Source organism: Trachypithecus francoisi, unplaced genomic scaffold (assembly GCF_009764315.1).
Source record: "Trachypithecus francoisi isolate TF-2019V2 unplaced genomic scaffold, Tfra_2.0 Lachesis_group20, whole genome shotgun sequence".
NCBI classification, from domain to species: domain Eukaryota; kingdom Metazoa; phylum Chordata; class Mammalia; order Primates; family Cercopithecidae; genus Trachypithecus; species Trachypithecus francoisi.
In genome coordinates, this window is record NW_022681466.1 from 19,835,887 (window position 1) to 19,849,082 (window position 13,196).

A 13,196-nucleotide genomic window follows, 5' to 3' on the forward strand; every position below is an offset into this window, starting at 1 on the left:
TTCGCCGGGCACAGTGATTCACACCTGTAATCCCAGCACTTTGAGAGGCCGAGGCGGGCAGATCACTTGACGTCAGAAGTTTGAAACCAACCTGGTCAACATGGCAAAACCCTCTCTACTAAACAATACAAAAATTAGCCAGGCGGGCGCCTGTAATTCCCGCTACACAGGAGGCTGGAGCAGGAGAATCGCTTGAACCCGGGAGGTGAAGGTTGCAGTGAGCCGAGATCGTGCCATTGCACTCCAGCCTGGGCAACAGAATGAGACTCCATCTCAAAAAAAAACAACAACAAAAACCAACCAACCAAACAAAAAACCTTCAGTCTTTCGCATTTCCTTGTCAAATTGGAACAGCTGTTCTGGACTGCAGGGTTCACGGAGGTGAGCAAAAGTAGCCAGTCGGAGGGCATCCGGCCAGCTGGCTGCGGAAAAGGTTTCAGCCCCGGACGGCTGAGCCCACCCTCAGCTCAAGAGGCTACGACCACAAGTTATCCCTTTCCATTTACCAGCTGCAGTCTAGCGCTGCCCTACTGGGGACCTGAATGCTGCTGCCCTCCATTTTGCAAAGCCTTTCTACATCCTTCCATTATATGGAACCCCTAAACCACAACTGTAGCACTTTTATTTTGATTATTTGTATTATTTATTTATTTATCTCTTGATATGGTCTCGCTCTGTCACTTAGGCTGGAGTGCAGTGGAGCGATCACAGTTCAAGGCACCTCGATCTCCGGGACTCAAGCGATCCTCCCTCCTCAGCCTCTGCAGCTGGAGTTACAGAGGTGCACCGCCTCGCCCGGCTTTTTTTTTTTTTTTTTTTTTTTCCTTGTTGGGTAGAGACGGGGTGTCGCTATGTTGCCCAGGCTGGTCTCCAACTCCTAGGCTCCAGCGATCCTCCCACCTCGGCCTCCCAATGTGCTGCGAATACAGACGCCAGCCACCGCACACAGCCTAATTTTATTTCTTTGAAAAATAAATTCGAGGGGAAAGGGGGCGGGGTTGAGGCAGATGCCAGAATCCGTACGCTTCGACCAAGTAGCCAGGCTGCCCGTCCAGAAAGCCGGCACTCAGTTTCCTCAGGAAAACGAAGCTAAGGCTCCCATTCCCCTCGCTAACAACGTCAGAACAGAGGACAGTTTTTAGATTTCAGGGATCTTAGATAGATTGGCAGTTCCTGAGAATAAACATCCTTTGCTTTTTTCACCTGCTCGCTTTTGCCTCAGGCAACCCCTTCCCGCTTCCAACGCCCATCTCTTTCAAGCTTTCCGCACTACAAAACAAGTGAGCCTTTGTCATTGGCCAGATTCCCTGTCAATCTCTCCGCTACGACGCCGAGTGGTGCCTTTTGAAACCTCCCTAGTCCCGCCTCCCTAACCTGATTGGTCTATTCAAACAAACCCCGGGCCAACGCAACCGTTCATAGGTGGATATAAAAGACCAGTTACGATTGGTTCTTCTGGACGGAGACAGTGAGAGCGAGCCAGGGATTGGCTCGTCTGCTTCGGGCGGGCTAAAGGAAGGTTCAAGTGGAGCTCTCCTAACCGACGCGCGTCTGTGGAGAAGCGGCTTGGTCCGGGGTGGTCTCGTGGGTCCTGCCTGTTTAGTCGCTTTCAGGGTTCTCGAGCCCCTTCACGACCGTCACCATGGAAGTGTCACCATTGCAGGTACGGCTCGCGGGAGGGACTGGCGGTGGAGCCTCAGCGCTGCCCGGGCATCTCTCTGGACGCCCGTGACGGATGAAGCTCCGGGGCTGCGGTCAGGCCGGCGACAGGCTTGGAAGCCCATATTCTCCATCTCCCGGTTCCGGGGTGATCGTGGAGAGGCGGAAGCCCCTTCTGGTGCTAGTAGTGAAGTATGATCCGGCTTCCAGGGTGCAGTGCGCTGTTGCCCTGTTTCTAGGGGCAGGAGTCCGTTGGTCCCGTAGTAGATCCGTGTTACAGCGGCCCGGGTGCGACGTTATTGAGTCGCGCGTACAGATGCTTTCCCCTCCTGCCCTCTGCTTGAAAACGGTCTTGAATGTCCCCGATCTTGGAAAGGGCAGAGCATGGCGCAGTGTTCCCCTGGAGCGGCTGGCCAGCTTCCAAAAGCGCCCCCTTCCTGAGTTCGCAACGCTCATGTGGCCAAGGGATTGAACTGATAGCCGCCCCAGCTGCTGCTGCCGAACTAGAATCTGTGGTGTGCTCGGGACACCGTGGTTTATAATAATAGGCACTCGGTAAATAATGTGTGCAGGAACTGAAAGAAGTGGGTGCATTTTATTGATGACATCTACCACGTTGCTCAAGAAAAGAGGTTTCCAGACAGACCCACTTGGTGAGATAATACGTGTCTATTTAACCTGACACCTGAGGACCTGGCCGCAGCGAATTTAAATTGTCCTCTTTGTACACAACCCCACCACTACCTACTAACAGATTGCAATGTGTATTGACGTCTCACTATGGTAGGCATTTTGTTCCTAGTTTGGGGTAAACTTATGATTAAAAATCCCCTTCTCTCTCTCTCTCTTTTTAATTGCTAGCCTGTAAATGAAAATATGCAAGTCAACAAAATAAAGAAAAATGAAGATGCTAAGAAAAGACTGTCTATTGAAAGAATCTATCAAAAGAAAACACAATTGGAACATATTTTGCTCCGCCCAGACACCTACATTGGTTCTGTGGAATTAGTAACCCAGGTAAAATCAAGCTCATCAAAGGCAGTTACCTAGTCCTTGAAATGGATACTCTTCTTTCTGTACCTCTTGGGTACTGAGTGTCACTGGAACTGGCCTAAATATGGTAATATTTAATACGAAGACTTTATGGTAATCATGATAACAGAACAATGAATATAGAGTAAAAATAACTATTTCTTTGCCTTATTTCTAGCAAATGTGGGTTTACGATGAAGATGTTGGCATTAACTATAGGGAAGTCACTTTTGTTCCTGGTTTGTACAAAATCTTTGATGAGATTCTAGGTGAGTAAATCCTTTAACATAAAGATCTGCTGGTCAAATCTTTCGTAAGAAGTATCATTCCAAATAAAAATAAAAAAAGATAAAAGTTAAAAAAAAGTATCATTTCTAGCAAACCTGCTGTAGCCAGGGCTCCTGTCATTTCAATTAGTTGACAAAGGTGAGGTGGTTTCCTGGAGCCCAGGAGATTGAGTTTTCTCCTGGAAACAGTACTATGAACAAAACTTCCTAAATTAACACCTTATTAATGCCACTCCTGTGCTGTTTGGGAACTTTTTTTTCTATATCTTACTTAGAGTTACAGAATGTTTTTTTAAAACACTAATTTCTTACCAATGTATATTTTATTTTCTTTCAGTTAATGCTGCGGACAACAAACAAAGGGACCCAAAAATGTCTTGTATTAGAGTCACAATTGATCCGTACGTCTTTTGCTTAGTTTTTGTTTGTTACGTAGCTCATTGCTATTGTTATTTGCATATATTTTGATTACTGGTGAAGTTGGGTTTTCTTAAACAGAAGTTCACAAAATTACACAAAAGCAGAATGCTAAAATGAAAAACCTGTGGATACCCACCACCTAGATCCAACAGTTGCCAACGTTTTTCCATATTTTCTCCATCTTTTTTTTAATTAGTTCTTTTTTTTGTTTGTTTTTTTGTTTTGTTTTGTTTTGTTTTGTTTTTTTGAGGAAGTGCCTGGGCTGATCTTCGAACTCCTGGCCTGAAGCAATCCTCCAGTGTTGGCATTATGGGTGTGTGCCATGGCACCCAGCCTATTTGCTATGGATCATTTCAAAATAAATTACAGGCCTTATGACACTTAATCCCTAAATATTTGAGCAAGCACCTTCAGTAATGGCCTTAAGTATTCTGGCATCCAGAGTTTTAACTTTTTCTCATGATGCTATTCAAACAGTAAACCAGTAGGTGGTGGTAGAGAATAATTTGATCTAACCTTTCTGCTTATAAATGCGGGGTGTCCCTTTGTGGGTGATCAGGGTGCTTATTTCACTTTTTTATTAGTCTGATTAATTATGACAAAGTATACCTGGATTTTCCTAAGAACTCAATATCATAGTCTTTAAAAAATGTTGAGCTAGTTTTAATTAGTTTTTTATAGATAATAAGTACTATGTAGAACAAGAACCATAACGCATATCTAGTTATTAACTAAAATGTATTACCATTCAAGAATTAACTGAAATAAGTCCAAATAAGTTTTCAGCATTTTATTTGAGAGCAAGGCAGTTTATGATTGATATTGTTTTTCCTTTTTTTTTTTTTTTGAGACGGAGTTTTGCTCTTGTTGCCCAAGGCTGAACCCGCCTTCCAGGTTCAAGCAATTCTCCCGCCTCAGCCTCCAGAGTAGCTGGGATTACAGGCGCACATCACCACACCTGGCTAATTTTTTATTTTTTTGGTAGAAACAGGATTTCACTATGTTGGCCAGACTGGACTGGAACTGCTGATGTCGTGATCCGCCCGCCTCAGCCTCCCAAAGTGCTAGGATTACAGGCATGAGCCACCACGCCCGGCCAACAAATGAGTTCTTAAGCACAGACAGTACCATATCTTTCTAGGGTTCTCTCTCATTATTCTACAGCATACCATAGCTGCTCAGGAGTCACTTGTTGAATTGAACAAAAGTTGGTCAGGCTGGTGTCGAGCTCCTGACCTCAGGTGATCTGCCTGCCTCAGCCTCCCAAAGTGCTGGGATTGCTGGGATTTTAGGCATGAGCCACCGCACCCAGCCTGTTTTTCCCTTTTATGTTTGTTTTGCAATGTACTTTGTTGGGTGGGAACAAGAGATGTATAGATGATCCTCTTAAAAGGGGTATAATAGGCATGGTGGCTCACTCCTGTAATCCCAGCACTTTGGGAGGCCAAAGTGGGAGAATCAGTTGAGCCCAGGAGTAGTTTGAGACCAGCCTGGGCAACACAGTGAGAACCTCATCTCTACAAAAAATTTAAAAATTAGCCAGATGTAGTGATGCACGCCTGTAGTCCCAGCTATTCGGGAGGCTGAAGTGAGAGGATTGCTTGAGCCCAGGAGGTCAAGGCTTCAGTGAGCTGTGATCCTGCCATTGCACTCCAACCTGGGTGACAGAGCAAGATGCTGTCTCAAAAAAGGAGTGGGAGTGGTGTATAATAATGTTTCCAGATTGTTCTTTTCTTTCCATTGGGCATAAATCATTTCCCTTTGTTTACTCTAACATTTTAAAATTTTATATTTTTTCAACATTATCAGTGTCTATTCAGGTGTTGGAAAAGTTTTTTTTTTCCTCTTGACTCCTATTTCAGGAATGTCAGGAACTGAGCATGGTAGGAAATGTTGTTCCTGCTGAATTTCAGAAGGTATATATGGAAAGAGTCAAAAAAATTGAGGGATAGGCGTGGTGGCTCACATCTATAATCCCAACACTTGGAGCAATTCTCTTGCCTCAGCCTCCCAAGTAGCTGGAATCACAGGCGTGCGCTACCACGCCTGGCTAATTTTTTTATTTTTAGTAGAGACGGTTTCAACATGTTGGCCAGAACTCCTGGCCTCAAGTGATCCACCTTCCTCAGCCTCCCCAAAGTGCTGGGATTATAGGCGTAGGCCACCGCGCCCAGCCTGAATATACATATTTTAGAAATAATAGTATTTAAATATTTTTAAATGGTAAGCATTCATTTAATGTGTTGTACAATACAATTTTCAATCTTGTTTTCTTAGGGAAAACAATTTAATTAGTATATGGAATAATGGAAAAGGTATTCCTGTTGTTGAACACAAAGTTGAAAAGATGTATGTCCCAGCTCTCATATTTGGACAGCTCCTAACTTCTAGTAACTATGATGATGATGAAAAGAAAGTGACAGGTAGAGTATTGAGGGGAAATAACATATTTGTTACTAAAAATATATGTATTTTAAATGACTATCTGTGGCATGAGGGTTAAAAATATGGAAATAAATCTCTATAATCGAATAGTTCTGCCAGTGATTAAGAAATAAAGCTGTCAATGAGATAATAACAATAAAATAGTGTTTCATATTTATTTGCCCAGGTGGTCGAAATGGCTATGGAGCCAAATTGTGTAACATATTCAGTACCAAATTTACTGTGGAAACAGCCAGTAGAGAATACAAGAAAATGTTCAAACAGGCAAGTAAAAAAGTGTCTTGTACCTTAATGATAAATGGTAGTAGTATAGCCATTTATAATGGCATTAATGGTTGGTTTAATTTAACATAATTTATAAGCTATTGAAGTAAGGAAAATTAGTCATAAGCGTATATTAGGTTATTAGGACTCATAAATTTATGTTATTTACTTCTAGTTTGTGAGATGACTTGAATTTTTCATCTTTCTTATTCTTTACTTCCATAGACATGGATGGATAATATGGGGAGAGCTGGTGAGATGGAACTCAAGCCCTTCAGTGGAGAAGATTATACATGTATCACCTTTCAGCCTGATTTGTCTAAGTTTAAAATGCAAAGCCTGGACAAAGATATTGTTGCACTAATGGTGAGAAGAGCATATGATATTGCTGGATCCACCAAAGATGTCAAAGTCTTTCTTAATGGAAATAAACTGCCAGTGAGTATTTTCCTGGATGTTAATGATAATAAGGGATTTTGTAATCATTGTCAAATGCAAAATTGATTTTTTTCCCCTCACATATGTTTTTGTTTTGAGACAGAGTCTCACACTATTGCCCAGGCTGGAGTACAGTGACATGAACTGCAACCTCCGCCTCCCGGGTTCAAGCGATTCTCCTGCCTCAGCCTCCCGAGTAGCTGGGATAACAGGCGCCCGCCACCACACCCGGCTAATTTTTTATGTTTTTAGTAGAAACGGAGTTTCACTATGTTGGCCAGTCTGGTCTCGAACACTTGACCTCATGATCCACCTATCTTGGCCTCCCAAAGTGCTGGGATTACAGGCATGAGCCACTGCACCCGGCCCCACCCATAAGTATTTTCTTACCCCTTCTCACATATGTTCTTGAAAAGCGAATGGTATACCACTTTTTTTTTTTTTTTTTTTTTGAGACGGAGTCTGGCTCTGTCGCCCAGGCTAGAGTGCAGTGGCCGGATCTCAGCTCACGGCAAGCTCCGCCTCCCGGGTTCACGCCATTCTCCTGCATCAGCCTCCCGAGTAGCTGGGACTACAGGCGCCTGCCATCTCGCCCGGCTAGTTTTTTGTATTTTTTAGTAGAGACGGGGTTTCACTGTGTTAGCCAGGATGGTCTCGATCTCCTGACCTCATGATCCGCCCGTCTCAGCCTCCCAAAGTGCTGGGATTACAGGCTTGAGCCACCGCGCCCGGCCAATATGCCACATTTTTTAATCAGCTCATTTTAAATGTATTGAAGGAATTTCTTTCTCAAAGAAACACCTAAAATACATATTTCATGTCCTTTTTTTAATTTTACTTATTTTTTTCTTTTCTTGATAGCCTCTCGTTCTGTCACCCAGGCAGTACAGTGATGCAATCACGGCTCACTACAGCATGGACCTCCCAGGCTCAAGCAATCATCCCACCTCAGCTTCTGGAGTAGCTGGAAATACAGGCAGCAACACCATGCCTAGCTAATTTTTTTTTTTTTTTTTTTAAATGGAGATGGGGATCTCACTATGTTGCCCAGGCTGGTCTTGAACTCCTGGGCTCAAGTGAGCCACCCACCTCGGTCTGTGTCCTTTAATGACCATTCTTTTACGCCTATCAGTGAATATCATTGCATTGGTTTTGGAAAGTCCTCATAGTCTATCATTGAAACTATTTTTTAATAACTTTCTTAATACTATTACCTTTAATTCTTGTACAGGTAAAAGGATTTCGTAGTTATGTGGACATGTATTTGAAGGACAAGTTGGATGAAACTGGTAACCCATTGAAAGTAATACACGAACAAGTGAACCACAGGTGGGAAGTGTGTTTAACCATGAGTGAAAAAGGCTTTCAGCAAATTAGCTTTGTCAACAGCATTGCTACTTCCAAGGTAATTTTATTCTTAAATTATTAATCATGTTTTATCTTTACATATATGTGTTCTTATTGTTTTTAATATATGAAGTAGACTTGAATATTTGGCTAGCTAGTATAAAGGAGGTTAAATTAGTTTTTTTTAATGTTTGATGATTATAATTTTGAGGATACTGAGTTTTATGGTTTGGTGTTTTTCTTTATTAGGGTGGCAGACATGTTGATTATGTAGCTGATCAGATTGTGACTAAACTTGTTGATGTTGTGAAGAAGAAGAACAAGGGTGGTGTTGCAGTAAAAGCACATCAGGTATGTGCTTTTGGCAGTTTTCTTTTTCTAAAGTCAAGGAAGAAGAGAGGCTATAAATAAAGCATGAGTACATTTTTAGTGACTTATTGTCAACTTTTATTGCAGGTGAAAAATCACATGTGGATTTTTGTAAATGCCTTAATTGAAAACCCAACGTTTGACTCTCAGACGAAAGAAAACATGACTTTACAACCAAAGAGCTTTGGATCAACATGCCAATTAAGTGAAAAATTTATCAAAGCTGTAAGTACTTAGAGGGAAATAAAAATAGAAACACCTAACTTTATTTTCCATTGCACTTCTCAGCTCTGCAGAGACAATGATTCTTCCCACAGTGCACTTCTCCAAGTCTTCCCAATCTGAAAAGGAAGTAAAAAAGGGCTTTTCTTTAACTGATTTTACCAAGGACTTAATTACCATCTATATTTCAGTATTTCCCAATTACATATCACCATTAAGCTTAGATCACTTTTGAATTAATCTAGCTGTTTAACACCCTCACTTAAATGCCTAAGACTTGCTCTCAATCATCCACATCCAAAATTGAATTCTTTACCTCCATACTCACTGATTTGCCTATACAAGCAGCTCCCCATACTCCAACAAAAAAACAACTTCCTATCTTAGTAAAAAGCCCCAACCAACCTCTAGGTTGTATAAACAAAGCTGGGAGCCTTCTCTTTATTTTCCCTCCTCTCTAATCCAATCAATAAGAATCATCTCTTGGATGTCGCAGTAGCTTCTCACCATTATCTCTTTTTTGGTTTGCTACAGTAGGTTCTTAACCTTCATACTGGTCAAGTCCTTTCCTTGCAATGCTTTTGAGTGACCTTTTTGTGTTAAAGCACACATTTTTGTCTTCACTCTCATTTGAAATCTTTCAATGACTTCCACTCAGGGAAAGTCCAAATTCCATAATTTGGCCAATAAGAAAGATCGGCTGTAATCTAATTACACCTACTTCTCCAACTCATCTCAGTGCTAGTTTTTCCTATATGGTCCTGTTGCTTTTAAATTACTGAAAGCACAGTGCTCTTCCCCTCCTCAATCTGTTCACATGCTAATCCTTCTGTCTGAAATACATCCTTTTCACCTGGCTACTTTAGGTCTTGTCCTTTCCTCAGGAAAGCTTTTACTTTCTACCCTTCGCCCCACCCAAGTTGGTTCCAATATAATATCAAACATACCTTATTAGCAAACTTTTTGCTTATCCATAACACTTATAACACTGTAACTTATTTTATTTCTGTCTTTTTTTTAGGCGGAGTCTCGCTCTGTCACCCAGGCTGGAATGCAGTGGCGCGAGCTCGGCTCACTGCAACCTCCGCCTCCTGGCTTTCAGTGATTCTCTTGCCTCAGCCTCCTGAGTAGCTGAGATTACAGGCGTGCGTCACCATGCCTGGCTAATTTTGTTGTTGTTGTATTTTTAGTAGAGACAGGGTTTCACCATGTTTGTCAGGCTGGTCTCAAACTCCTGACCTCAAAGGATCCACCTGTCTCAAACTTCCAAAGTGTTGGGATTACAGTTGTGAGCCACCATGCCCAGTCTTTTTTTTTTTTTTTTTTTTTTTTTTGAGACAGAGTATTGTTCTGTTGCCCAGGCTGCAGTGCAGTGACGTGATCCTGGATCACTAGAATCTCTGCCTCCCAGGTTTAAGCGATTCTCCTTGCCTCCTGAGTAGCTGGGATTACAGACATGCACCACCACGCCCAGCTAATTTTTGTATTTTTAGTTAGAGATGGGGTTTCACCATGTTGGCCAGGCTGATCTTGAACTCCTGGCCTCACTTGATCCACCATCCTCAGCCTCCTAAAGTGTTGTGATTACAGGCATGAGCCACTGCATCCACCTATGTCTGTCTTCTGTGTTGTATCTTAAACTTCATGAGGACAAGTGTCTCAATTTGTTTTATTTGTGTCTAATTTTATTTATTTATAATTTTTTTTGAGACAGCTTCTCACTGTTTCCTAGGCTGGAGTGCCGTGGCTTGATCTCAGCTCACTGCAACACCCGCCTCCCAGATTCAAGCAATTCTCCTGCCTCAGCCTCCCAAGCAGCTGGGATTACAGCCATCTCACTACCACCACGCCTGGCTAATTTTTTTTTTTCTTTTGAGATGGAGTTTCACTTTTGTCACCCAGGCTGGAGTGCAATGGTGCAATCTTGACTCGCAACCTCTGCCTCCCGGGTTCTAGCGATTATCCTGCCTCAGCCTCCCAAGTAGCTGGAATTATAGGTGCCCACCACCATGCCGGCTAATTTTTGTATTTTTAGTAGAGACGGGATTTCGCCATGTTGGCCAGGCTGGTCTCAAACTCCTGGCCTCAGGTGTTCCACCCACCTCGGCCTCCTAAAGTGCTGGGATTATAGGCGTGACCCACCACGCCTGGCCTAATTTGTTTTAACCACTATATCTCCAACAAGTAGCTCAGTGCTAGCACAATATATGTACATAGTAAATATTTATTGAACAAATGAACCAAAAGGAGCAGCTCCCTCAGCAGTGATAACCTGACATGGAAAGATGTGCCATCCTCTATCCAAAAATTATTGTTCTTCATCTTTTTAATTTTTGAATCATTTTTATTTTTATTGAGGCTCGTTTGTATTCTAGGTTTCTGATAGATCCCTTCTCCTCTAATATGAACCTTCTCATTTTCAGGCAATTGGCTGTGGTATTGTAGAAAGCATACTAAACTGGGTGAAGTTTAAGGCCCAAGTCCAGTTAAACAAGAAGTGTTCAGCTGTAAAACATAACAGAATCAAGGGAATTCCCAAACTTGATGATGCCAATGATGCAGGTATATATTTAATAATGTTTCCAAACTTTAAGTCTTATAGTTGTTATTTTATTCATTAATGGCATACCATGGATATTTATTTTTCCCTTGACAGAATAACTATATTCAACAGAATAACTTGTTAAAAATCAACCTGTCTCCTATTGTGGAACATTTAGGTCATTTCCATGTTATAAATAATATTGAGGTGATTATTTTGGAGTATAAAACAAGAATGTTTACATCGTGATCTATTACCTAACAAATAATTTTACTTGATATATAATAAATTACTTGTGTTTCATCACAAGGCTATAAACAGCATATCCAAGTTAGTATATTTGAGGTTGAACTGAATGAGCTAAGATTAATTTGTGTATTTTTATTTTAGGGGGCCGAAACTCCGCTGATTGTACGCTTATCCTGACTGAGGGAGACTCAGCCAAAACTTTGGCTGTTTCAGGCCTTGGTGTGGTTGGGAGAGACAAATATGGGGTTTTCCCTCTGAGAGGAAAAATACTCAATGTTCGAGAAGCTTCTCATAAGCAGGTAGAATATAAAACTATCTCTGGAATCTAAATCGAGTTTATAGTACAAGACTTCATGCTTATATTTAATTCCCTCACTAGGCATTTTAAAATATATTTTAGACAGTTTGTGATTATTTTGAGAAGTTAGGTACACTATAGCCTATTTTAACAGACCTTTCTGATGTAGTAAGTTATAAGCTAATAGCTCAAAATACTGGAGTTCAAGAAAATTCAAGCAACATATACTGATAAATTTCTTTGTTCTTTTCAAATGTATAAACAAGACACTTTTTTTTGGTATATGTCCATTTCAGATCATGGAAAATGCTGAGATTAACAATATCATCAAGATTGTGGGTCTTCAGTACAAGAAAAACTATGAAGATGAAGATTCACTGAAGACTCTTCGTTATGGGAAGATAATGATTATGACAGATCAGGTCAGATTTGTTATTAAATTTTTAGATTGTTCAACTAAATTAAGCATGTCTTAATTTAATTGCATTGTGTTTTTTTGCCATGAAAATAAATTATTTAAATAGGAGCTTTATTCATTATCTCTAATCAACATCTAATCAGATAAGCTTATATCATATATATGTTACAAATACAGGTTAAGTGAGCCAGGATTTGAACAGACCTTTTTTGATTCCCATAGAAAATTTGACAAATTGCCAGTAGGTCAATCATAATTTTTTTTTTTTTTATTTCTAAACAATTCTTTGTTTGTTTGTTTGAGATGGACTTTCACCCTTGTCGCCCAGGCTGGAGTGCAATGACGCAATCTTGGCTCACTGCAACCTCTGCCTCATGGGTTCAAACGATTCTCCTGCCTCAGCCTCCTGAGTAGCTGGGACTGCAGGTGGATGCCACCACACCCAACTAATTTTTGTATTTTTAGTAGAGACGGGGTTTCACCATGTTGGCCAGGCTGTTCTCGAACGCCTGACCTCTGGTGATCCACCTGACTCGGCCTCCCAAAGTGCTGGGATTACAGGTGTGAGCTACCAGGCCCAGCCTAACAATTCTTTTGAACTTTGGCTTTCAAATATTTCTAGGACCAAGATGGTTCCCACATCAAAGGCTTGCTGATTAATTTTATCCATCACAACTGGCCCTCTCTTCTGCGACATCGTTTTCTGGAGGAATTTATCACTCCCATTGTGAAGGTACACTAATTTCTAAGATACCATCATGGATATTTTAAGGCCCTACTCCTCAAACCTGGATATACATATAAGCCCAGTCACATGCAGAGGTATGCAGGGGACCCCACAGTGTACAAAGCCACAGTCATTGTTTTTTATCACAGGTGTCCAAAAACAAGCAAGAAATGGCATTTTATAGCCTTCCTGAATTTGAAGAATGGAAGAGTTCTACTCCAAATCATAAAAAATGGAAAGTCAAATATTACAAAGGTTTGTAATGAAACCCATACAGAACTTCTCATTTTATTTATACACCCTGTACAAGACTATATGAGGGAACTTGGTATTCTTGGTTTTATAGGTTTGGGTACCAGCACATCAAAGGAAGCTAAAGAATATTTTGCAGATATGAAAAGACATCGTATCCAGTTCAAATATTCTGGTCCTGAAGATGATGCTGCTATCAGCCTGGTACGTTTGAGTTGTATTTTTTA

The 13,196-nt window shown here is 41.3% G+C and overlaps 1 protein-coding gene across 1 annotated transcript in view; it reads left to right on the forward strand.

Annotated features, from left to right (window-relative positions):
- The first annotated feature begins 1,487 nt into the window (after positions 1-1,487).
- The window catches only part of TOP2A (DNA topoisomerase II alpha), a 30,436-nt gene continuing 18,727 nt past the window's right edge, over positions 1,488-13,196 (forward strand). The window contains exons 1-16 of the mRNA XM_033183114.1: positions 1,488-1,663; positions 2,521-2,676; positions 2,870-2,960; positions 3,316-3,379; positions 5,676-5,821; positions 6,010-6,107; positions 6,333-6,545; positions 7,777-7,950; positions 8,142-8,243; positions 8,349-8,486; positions 10,907-11,045; positions 11,416-11,573; positions 11,869-11,994; positions 12,613-12,723; positions 12,867-12,972; positions 13,064-13,173. Coding sequence (XP_033039005.1) covers positions 1,643-1,663; positions 2,521-2,676; positions 2,870-2,960; positions 3,316-3,379; positions 5,676-5,821; positions 6,010-6,107; positions 6,333-6,545; positions 7,777-7,950; positions 8,142-8,243; positions 8,349-8,486; positions 10,907-11,045; positions 11,416-11,573; positions 11,869-11,994; positions 12,613-12,723; positions 12,867-12,972; positions 13,064-13,173 — 1,953 coding nt within the window. The 5' untranslated portion in view covers positions 1,488-1,642. The remainder of the gene's footprint in view (positions 1,664-2,520; positions 2,677-2,869; positions 2,961-3,315; positions 3,380-5,675; positions 5,822-6,009; positions 6,108-6,332; positions 6,546-7,776; positions 7,951-8,141; positions 8,244-8,348; positions 8,487-10,906; positions 11,046-11,415; positions 11,574-11,868; positions 11,995-12,612; positions 12,724-12,866; positions 12,973-13,063; positions 13,174-13,196) is intronic.